The sequence below is a fragment of the Pyrus communis genome, chromosome 2, assembly GCF_963583255.1.
Source record: "Pyrus communis chromosome 2, drPyrComm1.1, whole genome shotgun sequence".
In the NCBI taxonomy this organism is placed as follows: domain Eukaryota; kingdom Viridiplantae; phylum Streptophyta; class Magnoliopsida; order Rosales; family Rosaceae; genus Pyrus; species Pyrus communis.
This window is the reverse complement of record NC_084804.1, coordinates 1,763,493-1,781,599: the sequence shown is the minus strand read 5'-3', so window position 1 is coordinate 1,781,599 and position 18,107 is coordinate 1,763,493. Positions and strand designations below refer to the sequence as shown.

Here is an 18,107-nt window from a genome sequence, read left to right as displayed (position 1 = left end):
GCACCGAGAAGCAAAGAGAAGTCGACCCAGCCAACGACTTCTGTTCCATTTCCAATCTGTGGTTTACTTTATTTTAAGGGAATTTTAACAAAAAGTCTATAGTACTTTTTACTTTAACGAAAAATTACATTTTTACACTAAAAAGTCAATCTTGATACTATTTACTTTACCATTTATTTTGTCCTTATCATTAAAACTCAAAATATAAATTAATATGATTCAAAAACCTTGTAATATAATATGAGAAAATCAAAACCATGAACCATTTTGAATGTCACTGTCAATGGGCAAAAGCGGAAGTCCAGATGGCTGATAGATTAACTTGATAAACCCTAATTCCTTATGTCATGTATGCATGCTGGTATTGTTTGATTGGCAGGACGTAATTAATTAGCACCAAATCCATCGTCATCTTGAACGCTTTATATGAAGAAAGACCCAGACCTAAGGAGATTTGTTTTTGGTCTGTCAAATATATATCATGCACGCGGCGGAGAATGAGCAGTGAATTGTTGCTGTTTGGGTCCTTGCCTACTTGAACCTTTCCAGTTAGTCTTTTCTAGTCTTGATTAGTGGAAACGGTAATGTTAAGGAATCTATCTAAATTACATTTTGTAAATCATATAACGTGGTTATTGATGATTGAATTATTACTTAATTGCTGATTAACATACTTATTTCTATTAGTGACACACATAATGTGATCTTAAAAGTGTTTACTAAGCAATCATCCTTAGAGCAATTCCAGCGTGGGAACCCTCCCCCAGGCAATACACTATGCTATCCATCCAGTGAACAGTAACTGCCCTTAATGAACAGTAATCGCCTTTTGCATCTCCACCATTGCACTTCAATAACCCTAGTAATAAGTAATAAAATATTAGTATTTTTTTTATTTATAAAATAATACAAAATAATTTTATTTGTAATTTCGGATAAGATTTTTGATCGTTCTCGTTGTGCCACGTGTCATTATCCGAAAAACTATAAAATAATACAAAATAATTTTATTTGTAATTTCGGATAAGATTTTTAATCGTTCTCATTGCGCCACTTGTCATAAAATCCGAAAAGACAATTATTGGTGATGGATTTCCGATAAGATTTTTAATCGTACTCGTTGGTGATGGATTTCCGAAAAGTAAAAACAATTTTTCTAAAAAAATTTCAGATTTTTTTTAAATTTTTTATTGAACTAATTAATCTCTACCGTTGGATTAAAAAAAAAATTAAATTCCAACACCCCAGATTGTGCCACGTGTTACAACGGTAACTTTTCTTTATTTTAAAACAATTTTTTCTTTTTATTTATTTATAAAGCAGAATAATATCAACTGTTGATCTCAGATCCAACGGTTGATATTAAATAAGATTTTTTTGTTTTTATTATCGTTGCAAATCAGACGGTCCAATTTAAAGAGCCGTTGAGATTGAACGGTAACCTTAACAGACTGCGACGTGGGCCCCATACACTGAAAAGCTGTCGGCTGATGCGCTCCCACGCGCGGGTGAGGTGCACGCACCTAACAGAAAAAAAAATATAAAATTGGGTTGATGCTAGGATGACGTTAGCCCTTGCGTCACATCCACTCGGGCTAGCAATTCCTTAATAAGGTCATATTTATATATATTTTACATCAAATTCACTTGTCTTTTCTTAGTTAGTTCCTTATATTTTTGAGCTATTTACTTTGTTTTTGTGTTTTGTGGGATTTGTCAAGCAAAGAAAAGAAAAATAGCACAAGTGGGATTTTAGTAACAAATTCGTCAAAACTGCCTGTGCAGATCAGCTGACTTTGGAAGTAAGTTACGGACAGCTCAGAATGAATTAGATAATGAGCCTTATATGCTTGGAAAGCTACGATCAGCTGACTTTATTTTATTGCTTTTATTCAAACCCATTTGAATCAACAAACCATGAACGCCAAATTTTTTCATCAAATGTTTGAATCTTTTCAACACCAATAGAGAGAGAAGATGGTCAAACCGTGGCCGGTGTGTGCAAGAGGAGGAAGGTTAAGTGGTGGCGTGAACAAGGGTGGAGAAGATGAATGATTGTGGAACAAAAACAATAAAAAAAAATTAGGCTTATTAAATATGTGGCACAGCTCCAAGCAGTTAGATAATTTCTTTTGAAAAAAAACAAAATGAAAGGAGAGAGAAATAGGAGGGGGAAAAATTCAATTCCAATTAATCAAAGTCCTCGTTTGATTGGTTAAATTTCTACCGCGATTGGTAGACTGGTCCCAAAACAACTCTTAGTCTGTCTCTTATACATTACAAGCCTTATTGCAAATTACCTAAACAATTGAAAAGAAAATGACCAAATAAATGGTAAATTACACATTATAATCTTTTAAAAAATGCAGTTTTCATCTTAAGAAGCTATCTAGGATATACTTCGGTTATCAATGAAACGTCATTTTCTGATGCTTTGACAGAGCTGCCCTTGGATCGATCCGACCCGGTTGTAATCACCTCCGAACTATTCTTCCATCCCAAAGTTATGTGGGTATGAGCATAAATAGTTACGGGTAAATAATCACGGTTACCCGCCTGCCATAACCGTTGCCCATCCCTAGGTGAAGGTAAAATGACAATTAACTAGTTGAACTAGTCATGATTTCTTTGCAGCATACATTTCACTCCACCCAGCCAATTAGTTACTAACTCTAGTCAAAAGGAAAAAAATGTATATACAAGCGCTCATGCGATAAAAGGTCAATAGCTTAAGATGACGTTATGTGTTTGGACTAATTCCATAGTATTTTATTTTATAGTCAAAACCGTTTATTTTTTAGATCTTCATTCAATAATTCTTATAAAAATTCTTGCAAATTAAAAATCATTTCTGACGAAGACACAGTATGGTTAAAAACACAGCAAAATGTTTGTGTCAATGTTGCATATGAAGTGAAAAAAGGTCTCATTTTATGCAACGCATGTGATGAAGATTAGTCATAGAAGGTTGATAGAGATGGGAGTGGTGGGCGACTTGCCAAATTAATCAGGCTCTTATCCCCTCCTTTCAGCTAAGACCGTTGAAAAGAAATCTTTTGGCTTGAAGTTAAGCCACATATTCAATGAGCCTTATTTTATTTTTTTTTATTGCTTTTATTCAAACCCATTTGAATCAACAAACCATGAACGCCAAATTTTTTCATCAAATGTTTGAATCTTTTCAACACCAATAGAGAGAGAAGATGGTCAAACCGTGGCCGGTGTGTGCAAGAGGTGGAAGGTTAAGTGGTGGCGTGAACAAGGATGGAGAAGAAGAATGATTGTGGAACAAAAACAATAAATAAAAAAAAAAAGGCTTATTAAATATGTGGCACAGCTCCAAGCAGTTAGATAATTACTTTTGAAAAAAAAAAAAATCAAAATGAAAGGAGAGAGAAATAGGAGAGGAAAAAATTCAATTCCAATTAATCAAAGTCCTCGTTTGATTGGTTAAATTTCCACCGTGATTGGTAGACTGGTCCCAAAACAACTCTTAGTCTATCTCTTATACATTACAAGCATTATTGCAAATTACCTAAACCATTGAAAAGAAAAATGACGAAATGAATGGTAAATTACACATTATAATCTTTAAAAAAAATGCAGTTTTCATCTTAAGAAGTTATCTAGGATATACTTCGGTGATCAATGAAACGTCATTTTCTGGTGCTTTGACAGAGCTGCTCTTGGATCGATCCGACCCGGTTGTAATCACCTCCGAACTATTCTTCCATCCCAAAGTCATGTCAAATCCAACGTTACTATCTCTGAAAAATGCTGGTTGTGAGGGTACTGGAAGTGTGACTGAGTAACTACTAAGCATTAGAACAATAGCATTCATGGTTGGCCTATCGGCTATATTTTCTTGCACACATAGCAACCCAATATGGATGCATCTCATTATTTCATTTCTTGAACCGTTCGTCAATGTGGGATCTATTAGGTTTGAAGCTGTCCCTTCCTTCCAACATTTCCATGCCTGCGTTGTGAAATTCGTAGAAATATAGTTAGAGATAAATTATTTTTCTTGGTTGCATTATGCATATAGTTTAAGTACTTACATAGCTTAGAAGATCCTCCACGTTCTCGCCATGACGAAAGGAATTAGTTTTCTGTCCGCTCACTATCTCCAAAACTAAGACACCAAAACTATAGACATCCGACTTAACAGAAAAATGCCCATGCATCGCATATTCTGGAGCCATATATCCACTGCATATCGATACAAGAATAATAAATGTTGGTTTTATGATCACTAACTTAGATGAGAACTTTGGATTATTGATATAGATTAACACAATTATAATATAAGCCATGTAGCCTCGTCGAGTACTTACTAGGTCCCCACAATTCGACTGGTATTGCCTTGTGTTTGATCAACCCCAAACAATTTTGCCATGCCAAAATCTGATATCTTGGGACTCATTTCTTCATCTATCAAGATATTACTGGCTTTGAGATCACGATGAATAATTCTAAGCCGCGAATCCTCATGAAGATAAATGAGCCCTCGAGTAATGCCTACTATGATTTTGTAGCGCCTATCCCAATCCAATTGTGCGCGCTTGATTGGGTCTGCATGTTCAATTCAAACCAAGGTTACAATGTTTCTTGTATGTTACAAGAATGAGATTTTATGGTAAAGTTTTGAAGTTAAAGCTAAAATTGTTCAAAAAGAACATTGAAGCATAAATACCAAATATGATGTGGTCCAGACTTGCATTAGGGATAAACTCATAAATAAGAAGCCTTTCAACTCCTTCCAAGCAGAAACCCAAGAGCCTAACTAAGTTTCGGTGTTGAAGCTTTGCCACTAACAAGACCTCATTTTTAAACTCCAAATCTCCTTGTCCAGAATTTACGGAGAAGCCTTTTCACTGCTATTTCTTGTCCATTGAATAACCTACCCTGAAAGAGTATCAAAACGAAAAGGTTGCATTCAAGGAATATATACATGAAATTGGTGATGTTGCCCATATATATCATCATGTTGTTAAGATTGGCAGGTTAGGTTTTTTCACAATAAAGCCGGCCTCTGTGTTATGATCAATAGTGGAACAATCACTATATATTGTATTTTATTTTGTAAGGTATGATGTGAGAATCTTATCTTCAATAGATGTGTTATATAGTACCTTGTAAACAGAACCAAATCCCCCTTGTCCCAGTTTATTGGCTTCAGAAAAGTCATCTGTGGCAATTCTAATGGTGTCAAAATCAAATTGCAAGGATTCTGCACTTCCAATTTCGCCCACATCTTCGCCTGCAGTACAATTTTAACAAAAATTTCATATGTAACATAATTAGATCTAGATGACATAACAGTACTAGGCTTCCCACTTGAAGCAAATTGTGTTAAATTAATGTTACTGTGTACGTACCTGGAATTAAATTGCTTTGAAGCTTGTTCTTTGCCTTCCGTACTCTTAGACAAATGCCCACGAACATTACTAGTACCAAAGAAGCAATAATTGGCACAACAATAATGATGACAGTCCGAGATTTGCTGCTCTTCGATCCTGCAAAGTAAAATCAGAAATATATCTTCTCTAATCACATGAGATTCTAAATAAAATGTTTAAGTGATTGATCTATCAAAGAGAGGAGTTCCCATTGATCAATTAAATTTTGAGATCAGTGTCAAGTAAATATACAGTCATCCGCGTATATAATGGAGTGTACATATAAGTTGTGCGTACGTACCTTGTGAAGTGTTTGTGGTATTGGTTGATGGTGGTGGAGAACGCATTGGTGGTGTTATTGGTGGCGGAGATGGCAGTTGTTTGACAGTTGTAGGGTCATAGAAGGGGTAAAGATCGAATCTAAAGTAACAGCTAGGTCTATTAACTCCCCCACCTACTTTCCCGTAAAATTGGGAGATATATGCAAAAGCCCCAACTAAGCAATCACTGCAACTTTGCTGTGATATGTCTGGCGTGCATTGCGCTAGTGCAAATATTGTTTGGAAAGATGGGGCACTTGTGTTTCCGAATGCAAATTTCCGAAGAGAACCGCCAGCTGCAGCTTCACTTCTTATGCTGTCCAGTAGCTTCCTCAGCTCTTGGTTGAATCCATCCAGGTCGGACGATGATATGTTATTTATGTTCCAGTAATACCGCGAAGGCTCAGTTTCCATGACGCCATAGATGGAGCGGTTGGAGTAGCGTAACATGCAATTTTCGTCATACCAACCAATTGCAATTGCTTCCTTCCGATTAGGGCAACTCTGAGGGAGAGTATATCGGGAATTATTTAGGTAGCTACGGCAATCTTCCGCCTTGACATCTCCTCTACAAAGTCCGATTGCATAAATGTGCTCGTTCGACGAGTTTAGGCGATAGGATGCATTGTAAAAGCCATACCCGTTGCCGTTTTCGTTGGAGGGCAGGGAGGAGAGGAGGCGGTTGAGGTTTGTCTGATAGGTACTATTGGTGGTATAGTTTCCTTTTTCGTCTATGCAATATTGAGCAAGGGCTTGATTAATCATGAGAAACAGAATGGGAAAGAGGCAGAATAGAAATCTTGAGGAATCCATTGCTGGCATTATAGCTGTGATGGAAAACCTGCTACACATCTATTTATGAAGAACGAAGTCAATGAATATCTCACTTTACGCAAGACGCGGTGGTGGGAATACCAGACTTTTAGTAATAGCTCTAGCTACGATATGGTATTACTACTTGCTATCATTCCTTTATACATGCATGTTTAAGTGTTCTACATGATCTCTAATTATCTAGCTTTTCGTTTACAACTTTTTCACGTATATGAAAAAATGATGCTATTGTGGCGGTCTCAAGCCAATAACACACTGTTATATTGGTAAGTTGAAATTTAAAATGCATTGTAATCTCAAATCAAATACTATGTGATTAGTTTGAAATACCGTTACAATGACATCATTGTATAATCATTATATAAGCAAGTTTCTCTTTTATATTATATCTTTGTATGTATTCTTTCATCAGCGATATTTCACACTGTTAGAATTGAAGATGCTGATATAGACGGGAGTGCTAAATTAAATATTTAAGGAAGCTTCTTCCGAGACTTATACTATTCAACCGTTGAAATAAAGTAAACCACAGATTGGAACAGGAGTAGTTGGCTGGGCCAACTTCTCTTTGCTTGTCGGTGCAGGCATTATCTCGGTCAACAAAGTAAATAAATTATAATATGCAATTCTGACAATTATTTACTCGTTTAGTTCGATATACCTTTCTACTTTGTGGTCAGAATACGATTGTCGATTTGAAACTGATTGTTTCTTAGTTCCTTCTCGGCTTAGATTGATTGTAATCGGCAAATACATGGTGGTTACTACGATGTAACGAGCAAGAAAAGTTACAATAGTTGATATTACTGCACACCTTACTCTTTACTATAGTTGATGCTAGCAAAAATGCCCGATCTCCACGGTGGGTTTAAAATTCGTAACCATAGTTTAACACACCAATTTTTAAATTATTCAGAAACCAACCAAGGCAGCTGAATCGACATGGTAAAATAAGTTTTTAAGTTGGATCTACATTCTATTGAATTTACATTAAAAGCCTATGTACAAACAAAATGGCGAATTTTTTAAAGTCCCAACTATATACAATGTATATGAGTTTTTCACATGAATTGGAGAATGATGATTGTTTAATTGTACCTAATAGTGCAGCAGTAGCTGTCAGTGTGTGGCTAAAATGCGCCTGCACAGTGATTCAAAATTGAGTCATGATTCCTTGTAGCATAAGTAGAAGAGTAGGTGCTACACAGAAGTTTGTACTATACAAATAGTCAATGCTATTTCCAAACCACCATGAGATTGCTTATAATAAACTTACCGGGAAGTTGAAATTCAACCGAACATAAACATCAGGCACACCAGAAAGATGGCAGCAGTTTAAGTCTTGAAGGTTCTCTTCATTTATGTCCTACCAAAATCTTACCAAAGTTCATGGGAAAAACAAAAAAATGTGATTGCAAAGATGTGATTCCCAACAACAAATCCTACCAAAATCTGATCTTTTCACCAGTACCTACCACCAATTGAATATCCCACCAACACCCCAAATTTTGACAGCCTTTAAGAACAAAACTGTTCTATGAAGCATAAAACTCTTCCAACACATTGCTTGCAAGATTTACTATGTTTAAACCTCTGATTTATTGGTATCATGCGATTTCTTTGAAAATTTACATATACCTCAAAAAGTAGTAAAAGTGCTTCAGCAGCATGAGGGGTTTTATAACAAAGAAGTCATTCATTTCTACTGATAAACCGAAACAATGATTGATACAAAGGTCTTCGCATCAGATAAAAATGACCGACTAAGAAGAATTCCAGTGCAAAATGACTGACCAAGAAGACTTCTATTTTTCAGAAAAGTAAAAACAATTAATCGTTATGGTACAAATTCTAAAGTTAATAAGCCCTAAAGTAGGAAGCCAAAAAAAGAGGAGAATTTTACAACACACATCTCAGAAACAAATAGACTCATTTGAAATGTTCTTAAAGAAATCATACAGTGCCAAATTGGAATCATATCGAAGAATAAAGAGGCCTCAGATATTTTATCCATAAACCTAAAAACTACAGAGAACAAAAATAACAATCACTCAAATGGAAAGTACGGGGAAGCACTGCATCAAAGGTCAAGTGGCATACCAGAATTTTGATTCAAATGTCATGGCTGAGGACCTTTGCATCAAAAGCAGCTGCAAGAGCAAATGATGATGCTGCGATGGGAGTCCAAACTAAACAGCAAAAAATTAGAGAGAATAAGAGTAAGAATTCGAACAGAGTTCATGTGTTTATATTGTATAAATGACTCTTAGCTTGTTTTGCTTCTTGCAGGCTTATATGATTCAAGAAAAATGTTTTATTTAGTTCCTTTCGTAGAACTAAAGAGGTGATGTTGATACAACCCTTTTTTATCGCTCGTTTCTTTAACTTCTAAGATTTCTACTTGCCATAAAAAAATATAAAAAAAAAAAAACTAATGGAAAATTTATATCAAGGATACAAATAGTTACAAAGGCGTGGATCAATCTTGGATTTGAGAACTTCGTGTCCTCCTTATTTTTAAACATCAGATCTGAACTCTGTGGTGCTTTCTTGCACGTCTAAACACCGTCGTCTTCGATCTTGAGGCTTCTACATAGAGAATACATACGTGAGACAGTCATCTTCCATTTTTCCCTAATCTACTATGATCGGAGATGAAGTTAAAGGCATAAGGTGAGAAAATTTTACCTGTGAGTGTGTCGACACCAAGATCAGGAGGTTTGGCATCTGACTTATATGGCTGAGCTCAATTTATGAAGAGCAGCGAAGATGGAGGGGTGAATCTGACCACGGCGATGGAGATTTTGTGCATGCTTCTGATTCTAAATCGTACCTGCAATACGGCCAAAAAATTAATGCAGCGGTGGATTGAGAATGAAAGACGACAGAGAGAAGAGTGAAGTCGGGCTGTCTACAGTGACTTGAACGGATCAAAATTTGATAGAAATCTTTAGGGCCCGACAGAGAATGAAAGATGACAGATAGATATGAAATTATATACCTCAAAACGGCAAGGAACCAACTTCTTCCTCCAACGATCCAAATTTCTGAAATTTGCAAACAAAGTAAATTCATTAGCAACTCAGCGACTTTCAAATTTAAAGACCAAATCTAATGAAATTTTAGTTAAATGACCAAAGGCGCACCAAAAGAAAAAAGAGATTTTAGCAATATTTTGAATCCAACACAACTAATTTGGTTCAACGAAGAATATGAAAGCTTAAGGCCTAGGTGAAATGTTGAGTAAACTGCAAGGGGCCTCAGCCAAGGCTATAATTGAACAGTAATGTCATACAACTCACAATTACTTCAACACATTCGGATATAAAGGCAAATTAAATTTGTTTGATCTTGTCATAACGAACTGAGTGCAGGAACAACTTTTGTGGCTCGATGGCGTAAGAAGTAAATAACCAAGTTTATATATTGCAGTTCGAATAACAAAATTATAGGTTCACAACACCACAAATAAACTTAACCCAACCAACATGAAATGACACAAAAAAAGAGTCGATTACATAAGTTCTAAATAAGCTTGTGCCAAACAGCTTATACCACTACGCCCTCTCATGTTTAAGGAGGAATTGAAAGAAAATAGTTCATAAATGTCGCGCTTCTGATGGTTGCACAGTGCATCGAACAGCGATTTCACAGCAGCAACAACAAATAAATCAAATAATGTAACGGAAGAAAAACAAAGTTTAATAATCATATCATGCTTGTTTAGAGATATAATCATAGCAAATAGAGAGACTCAATCCATTGCTAAAATCAGCAACCATTATTTCCCAACAAACAGGTGCAAATATGATCATTAGGTCAGTTCGTTTAGTGTCCTTTTTGTACTCAAATTCGACTCTCCCTCCTTGAGGATTAATAGCTTAGTTTAGAATATCGTTTTGTTAACAAAAACTTAAATCAGGCAACTAATTAAGTTTGGTTGCAACATTCGGGTATACACATATATAGGGCACATGGTTCCGTATATATGCTGATTCCACAAGCATTACTAATCTGAAATTCTGGTGTTTGTCATCCCCTTTCCAGCTAAGCTCTCTCTCCCCACGGCTCTTGGCATCAGATTTTTTGGGTTGGGTCACTACCAATTGTTAGTCAACCCTAAACTCTAAACTTCAATTGTACACCGGCAAAGCATCTTTAGTTCAATCCATTCCTCTCTGCTATATACTCTCGCAAACACAGAGAAATATCCGTTGCACATAGATTTCAATAGATAGCATAAAGCATGCATGGCTGTAAATCAAAAGTAATGGTCAGTTGTTGTAGACATTATGTACCATATAGAAGATAAGGATGCGATGAGAGAGAGATGACACATTATTATTTCACTTTTAAGGTTTTGAGATCACACTCCATCCTTTGCTTAAAAAGATTTTGATACTTAAATTAGGCGAACAGATCGAACTAAGGATTTAATCTGCACATGCAACTGCACCTTCAGTTGCCAACACCAAAAATTTCTGTGTATTACTCTAAGAATATCATGCCAGCCCAGCAGGGCAAACCTGCGGCTTTTAACACCATCGTTTGAAATTTATTCATTGTAGAAAGCTGAAAGCAAAAAGATACGGTTACTCTTCTGTATATAATTAACATCATTTCGTCACGTTACAAATATGTAGGGGTTAGGGTTATGAATGGTTCTATGACACTGGGACTCAGACAAAAACCTAGGTGCAACCGACTTTGTATCTGTCGCCCAGTTTATAGTAAGAGTAAGCATCACTGTTTGGCAACGCACAGATCCATCAGTCTGAAATATATATTACAGTAGTTGGCACATGCAAATTACAAACTCTTCTCTATACATGACTGGCAAGCAGAAGAGATATGAGAATATACCAGAGGACCCTAACAGTTAAGATTAGAGAGAACTAGAGTCCGCATTCGAACACAGTTAAGAGATTTGTATTACAAATCCTTTTGTCCAAAACCTAACAAAATTAAGAATGGATAAACAAATACCTCAATGATGGTCTCTTTGGCGCCTGCTCTGTGAATGCATGGTTTGATGTGTATGCTTGTGTTTGATCTACAAACATGTCAAGAAGAAAATTAAAAAGTGCATCACACAAATAAATAAGCAACCAAGAATTGGAAAACAATCTACCAACAGAGGAGCTAAACTGTTACTAAAACAGCCTAATCTTCCCAACACCCTCATCACAGAAATACAGAAGCAACAAAGTATGGAGAAACAATCTAGCAACAGAGGGATATTCAAACGATGTGAAGCGGAAAAGCAACCTCAATTTTATATGTTGAGAAGGAAACAGCAGGAAAGCATGAAGAAACACAGAAATGAGCACAGCGCAACCCCCTAATTTATAAAGACACAAACCTGACTCTAACTGTCAGTCCCTCTGTCCCCCTCCTCTCCTCCCCCAACGACCCTCTGACCGATGCATCTCCCACAGCCACACCCACCCGCCCCCGAGTCAAAAATCCCGGCGATCCTCTCCCTCCAACCCCTCAACCCTTCTATTGCTTCCTGGATCTCTCTCTCACTCTGTTTTTTCCATAAATAAATCAAAATTTAAAAAAAATTAAAAATCCAACCATAGATGCAGTAATTAAATAACTACTTTACTTATCCAGATTTTCCTCCACAAACACTCGTTGCTTCCTTCTTCTTCATCACCTAGAAGAAAGCAACCCATTTAGCCAAAGTACTCTCTCTGTCCTCCCTCCCTCCCTCTCTCTCTCTCTCTCTCTCTCTCTCTCTCTCTCTCTCTCCAAGCAATGGGAGCTTCCAAGACCAAAACTTTCCCACATTTTCCATCGTTTTCATTCGTTTTCTCACTCTTTCTCACTCCCTCATCGACTTTCCTGGGAATCCATTTGTGCTCTGCCCACCAGCAGCAACCCATCAAAACCATCGTCGTTCACATCCAGCCCAAAGACCCAAAACCCATCCTGAAGCCCAGTGGTAATTTTGTAAATAACGTTAAATCTAACAAAAGCAGGGGCAGAGAGACTCAGTGGCACTTTCGTAAATAAAACGAAATGTACCCAAAATTGCACAGTGAGACCTCCCGTCTTGCTTTAGACTAAAGTAATTGCTGCACACCTTACCCTCCAGCACATTTGTGTTTATTTATGATATTAAGATTGAATTTATTGAACGATGATCAAAACACAAAAGATAAACGGTATTTGAAAACAAAGAAAAATCCTGAATGTACGTGCATGTGCTCGAATCAGTCCGACCTAGAAGTAATGAAACAAGACTAGCTTGAAGCTTCTGATTAGTTCTTGCTTGGAAGACTAATACAATTCAACCTCTGGAATGAGCCAGGAAGAACAAACCAATATTGAATTTCTCTTTTGCTTGGCCTAGCCATCCGTATGTCTAGAGGAAGCAGACCAATGCATTCACTGAAAATAATGGAACGATACATCGAGGAATATCAGACGAATACAATTAAACAGCTTGTACATCTTTTAATCAACAATAAGTCGTGAATATATGTGAAACTTTAGGAGGTGAGACCTAATGAAAACTAACGGATGGACCCGGTTCAGATGCAATAACAGATAATGACAGTCGGTTGATACATGTATTTCACCATAACCATCGTATTCTCGTATCGAATTACTTCGGTGACTGTTGCCCCTGTTTCTTGTAGCGATAGGTGTGCATAAAAAGAAAATGGTGTGTATACGTTATTTCTTTTAACAAATCATAGCCATTTACATGAAGAACGAATCTGATATAGGATGGAATTAGTGTTATTTTAATTTTCCCCCACCTAAAAAAACACCAATTCCGTCCCACATCAAAATCACACCATGTAGCACCTACTATCTATGGGTGCAAAAATTAAGGCTCAAGCAATGAGCCACTTCCCATGAATCCTAAATTTGGGGGAATGGAGTTAGAATAAAGGAGCATGATCGAACGCTTCCATGGAATTTGAAACATGGAGAAATACAAGGAATGTGGAACTTGGAGTTCAAGCATTTTATGCCTATAAAAAGGCTAATAATCACAAGAATGGGGGGAGGATTGAAGTACCTGAATTTTTCTGCTCCAACACTGTCTATTTTAACAAAGCTTAGAAGATCCTCCTCATTTTCTCCATGCTGAAAGTGGCTAACACACCAAAATTATTGGCATCTGACCTAACAAAAAAGTGCATCTCATACTCTGAAACCATATATCCATTGCACATCCATAAATAGAATGTTTTTTCATCAAATCCTCGACGGATATCCCATACATTTTTTGTGTTCCGAAACCCCTTGGCGGATGTCTCATGCAAAATTAAACATTTGAACGAAAACTTGTATTATTTGTTTCTGTTAACAGACACATTTTAATGGATATAGTGAAGCACTCAAAGTACACAAAAAAAGTCTAACAATTATCCTGGAACAAAAACTTATAACCATACAAAACTCATCACAGTCACAATTAAAAAAGTAACTAAACTAATCCCATTACATGAAGCGCCACATAAACTATTCAGAGTCAGGATTAAGCTAGCTTAGTTTGACAAAAATAAAAATAAAAACTAAACTAGCTTAGCTAATTATTAAACTACTTTGCTCCTTGCAGAACAGAAAACTTGAAGATGTAATTGGCAGTTTTCCAGTCCCAGTCAAGGTAAAGACCGATTTCGTCATTTTCCTTCAAGCCTCTCCGAACCACAAACTTCGGTCTCCAACCTCCATTCAGAACGTAAAAATCACCAGAGTTCCAATGCTTAAAAGTTAACTCATGCAGGTTGCACGTATCCCGGTCCACAACCGTAACTGGTAAGCCCTCTTTACTGTCGACCATCTTGGCTAACTTGTCGTCCAAGTAAGACATAACGTGTTTTCGCACTGCCTCTTTTGGCATCAACAGCCTGCTCAGCTCTCCGAGGTCACTCGCCGCTAGCCTCTTCTTGATTTTCCAAATTGAGCTGTAGTCCCAGGTCGGATCCCACAGATACAGATCGGTAGAGGGTTCGTGTCCTCCGCAAGGATCATTCAAACTACTGCCAAGGCCAACGCCGAACAGTCGTACTTTTGAAGGGTGGTGGTCTTCTTCTTCTAGTTTCATTGCTAATTTTTCGATTGAACGTAAATGCTTGGAAAGTGTGGAAGATAAGAGAAGCACACTGTTGGTATATATAAAGATTTAATCATGCTTGGATTAGGAAAGTATTGGCTTCCTAATTTCATCAGGAAACTTTTCCTTTTGTTCCATCTTTCCCTTTCTAATTATTCCTGGTTCGGGTAGGTATTTTGTTTTAAATTTCGAATTCCGTTTGGGCCTGGGTCGGTCTCTTTGAGGCGTGGCCCGCAATACGTATTCAGTTGGGCTCCTTTCGAGCGTCCAATTCCGTTGGGCCTGGGTATGAATCCGTTTTAGGTTTTTTTTTTTTTTTTTATAATTTTTATGGACATTTTAGGTGTTAAAATTCCTTATTTAATTTAATAGGAAACTAAGGTATTAATCCTTGAAAAAATTTAGTTTTGACAAATACCCAAGGGAGGGCTGAGATAGAGTGAACCAAGAGAGAGCTTAGAGATGTGAGTGAAATGAGAGAGTTTAGAGGGAGAGAGAAGTGACAGAAAGAAAAAGGGGAGGGGGGATGTCACACGGGATAGGGGGAAAAGTAAGGGGACAAGAGTGTGGAAGTAGGTCCCAGTGGTTCACAATTTAAGGTCAAATAAGACAAAACGTGAAATACCGAAAAACAACACTCAATGTAAAAAAGAAAGGACAGGGTATTACATAAATGGTGGCGTGAATGGGGGTGAAGAAGAGGAATGATTGGTGAACAAAAACAATAAAAATCAAATCAAATAACGCTAATTAAATATGTGATTCAGTTCTAGGCAGTTAGATAATTTCTTTTGAACAGTTAGAATAAAAAAGTGGAATGAAAGGAGAGAAATAAGAGGCGGGAAAATTCAAGTCCAATTAATCAAAGTCGTTGTTTGATTGGTAAACTGGTCCCAAAACAACTCTTAGGACATCTCCAACCGAGGGCTGGGCAGAGGGCTCATTTTAGCCCTCTTACCCTCCAAGAAATTAATATTTTAATGAACAGTACAGGGCTATATTTGCCTCTGTCTCCAACCGAGGGCCAAAAGGCCATAGGGCTCGTTTTAGTCCTGTCACAAAAAATCGTCTCCAACCGAGGGTAAAAGGGTCATAGGGTCAAACATAATTTATTATTTAAAAACTACAACTTAAATTCAAATCCAACAACTAAGTGATTTCAGCTAGCCGTTGGTAGCTGACATCATGCTTACGTTAGCTAGCCGTTGGATTTGAATTTTTCTTTTGCTATAAATAGGGTGGATATTGGGTTATAATTCACACAACTTTGAACTCAATCTATTTCAATTCAATCTCTTTCAATTCAAGTTTACAATGAATTCCAACTTTGGATCCTCTTCGGATTCTAACTGGGGGTCCTCATCCAATTCCAAATTGGAACTAAAATGGGCGCAAATGAGACGAGAAGATGAGGAGTCTAATGAAGAAGTTCAACTAAGGCGCAACAAACAAAACAGAGCAGCAGCCATGGCTGCGGCCATGGTGTGTCAGCCAACTAAGGAACAACCTCAATGGGGTGGCTCTATTGCTGGTCGCTCTTACAAACCACGAAACAAAGCGATGTCACATGCCTGATGAACAACTATTTCAACCCCAATTCAGTGTACACATAAGAGGATTTCAGACGTCGCTTCCAGATGAGGCGTCATGTCTTCGAGCGTTTACTTTGTGATGTCCAGCAGATTAATCCATACTTTCGACAGAAGCGGGACAGAGCAAGCCGCCCTGGTTTATCACCTCATCAGAAGGTTATTGTTGCACTCCGAATGATGGCCTATGGCTCCCCAACTGATTCAATGGATGAAACCTATGATATGTCTAAGTCTACATGTCTTGATACTCTTGAACAATTCTGTGACACAATTGTTCAGGTTTACAAAGACGAGTACCTCCGCGAGCCAAATCAAAAAGATCTTAATCGACTCTTTCGCAAAGCTGAAGATCGTGGGTTTCCGGGCATGATAGGGTCATTAGACTGCATGCATTGGGATTGGAAGAACTGTCCCACTAGATGGCAAAGAGGCTTTAGCGGAAGGTCGAGAAAGCCAACTGTTGTGTTAAAGGCAGTTGCCTCATATGACACATGGATCTGGCATGCTTTCTTTAGAGTCCCTGGATCCCAAAATGACATTACAGTTCTTGGGCGTTCACCCCTCTTCAATAACTTGACGGAAGGTAAAACACCTCAATTTGACTACAACATCAACAACCGTCAATACAATATGGGGTATTACTTGGCAGATGGCATTTACCCAAAGTGGGCGACATTTGTCCAAGCAATTCCAAATCCTAGGAATGACGCAGAAAAGTTGTTTACCTTACACCAAGAGGCATACCAGAAAGATATTGAGAGAGCTTTCGGTATTCTACAAGCACGGTGGAAGATCATTAGTGAACCGACAAGAGGGTGGAGTCGAGAAAATTTGGACTCCATCATGATGTCTTGCATCATATTACACAATATGATAGTGGAGGATGAGCGAGATGGGTATATTGATGGAGAGTCCGATGACGACCAAGAAGATCCAAATAGGTCAAGAAGGGCTCGTGCAAAAATATACGATGAGCCTAATTTGCCTTTCAATCCAAGAATTGGTAGTATCTCTATAAATGAGTAGATGAGGTGCTATAGAATAATACGTTCTCATGCCACAAACAAGTACCTACAACAGGATCTTGTTGCACATCTTTGGGCCAAAAGAAGCATAGAGTAGGCATTTAAGTTTTATATTGTTAAATGTTTTTAAAAATATTGTTTAAGTTTCATGTTGTTAAATGTTTTTTTTTATGTTGTATAATTTGTATGTTGGTTAATGTTATTTAATGTTGTTTTATATTGTTTAATGTTGTTTCATGTTACTTAATTTAATTTAAAGTTGTATAATGACTTAGGAAGTTATAGGAAAAAAATATAATTTAAAAAAAATATGAAACAAATTTTGTGAAATAGAAGTTATAGGAAAAAATGGAATTTAAAAAAAAATATGAAACAAATTTTGTGAAATAGAAGTTATGGCAAATTTTGTGAAATAGAAATTATAGGAAAAAATGGAATTTAAAAAAAATATGAAACAAATTTTGTGAAATAGAAGTTATAGGAAAAAATGAAATTTTTATAAAATAAAAGTTATAGGAAAAAAAATAAAATTTAAAAAAAAATATATGAAAAATAGAAGTTATAGGAAAAATTTTGTAAATAAAAAATAATAATAAAACAGTAAAAAAAGAAGAAAAAAAATCAAATGCAACGGCTAACTGACGTCAGCTAGCCATTGCATTGAATTTTTTTCTTAAGCATTCATGTCGGTTATAACCGACAGGAAAGATGATTTTTCTGGCCAACCCCAGGCTAGCTAGCTGGCTGCATGCAGCCGGCCCTCCAACCCTCTCCGATTTTGTGGGGCCCTCTCAGATTCCACAGCCCTTTGGCCTAGCCCTCAGTTAGAGATGGTTTTCGGGTTATTTTCGACC

At 37.0% G+C, this 18,107-nt stretch overlaps 2 protein-coding genes, 1 long non-coding RNA gene and 1 pseudogene across 7 annotated transcripts; 1 reads left to right on the top strand and 3 right to left on the bottom strand.

Annotated features, from left to right (window-relative positions):
• Positions 1–3,428: 3,428 nt before the first annotated feature.
• LOC137726307 (cysteine-rich receptor-like protein kinase 10) lies at positions 3,429–6,813 on the bottom strand (annotated as a pseudogene).
• Positions 6,814–7,484: 671 nt separating this feature from the next.
• On the bottom strand, positions 7,485–12,346 carry LOC137726310 (uncharacterized). 5 transcript variants are annotated; one of them, XR_011067607.1, is made up of 6 exons: positions 11,825–12,346; positions 11,543–11,609; positions 9,558–9,603; positions 9,245–9,389; positions 7,833–9,145; positions 7,485–7,697 (listed from the first exon to the last, which is right to left on the bottom strand). It is a non-coding gene; the product is annotated as an uncharacterized lncRNA (long non-coding RNA). The 5 variants fall into 5 exon arrangements; XR_011067608.1 differs by having other exon boundaries at positions 7,485–8,745; positions 9,025–9,145; positions 11,825–12,334; XR_011067609.1 differs by having other exon boundaries at positions 7,485–9,145; positions 11,919–12,334.
• A 1,774-nt stretch (positions 12,347–14,120) lies between these two features.
• LOC137721240 (B3 domain-containing protein At2g33720-like) lies at positions 14,121–14,627 on the bottom strand. Its single transcript, XM_068460346.1, has one exon. It carries the CDS (start codon positions 14,625–14,627, stop codon positions 14,121–14,123), a length of 507 nt encoding a protein of 168 aa, XP_068316447.1.
• A 1,646-nt stretch (positions 14,628–16,273) lies between these two features.
• Positions 16,274–18,081, top strand: LOC137721231 (uncharacterized). Its single transcript, XM_068460334.1, has 2 exons — positions 16,274–16,997; positions 17,957–18,081. Exons 1-2 carry the CDS (start codon positions 16,274–16,276, stop codon positions 18,079–18,081), a joined length of 849 nt encoding a protein of 282 aa, XP_068316435.1.
• Positions 18,082–18,107: the final 26 nt, after the last annotated feature.

Coding starts and splice junctions, on each gene's coding strand:
- LOC137721240 (XM_068460346.1), bottom strand. CDS start 14,627: ATGAAACTAGAAGAAGAAGACCACCACCCTTCAAAAGTACGACTGTTC.
- LOC137721231 (XM_068460334.1), top strand. CDS start 16,274: ATGAGGCGTCATGTCTTCGAGCGTTTACTTTGTGATGTCCAGCAGATT. Junction 16,998..17,956: donor AGATATTGAGAGAGCTTTCG/GTATTCTACAAG, acceptor TATAACCGACAG/GAAAGATGATTTTTCTGGCC.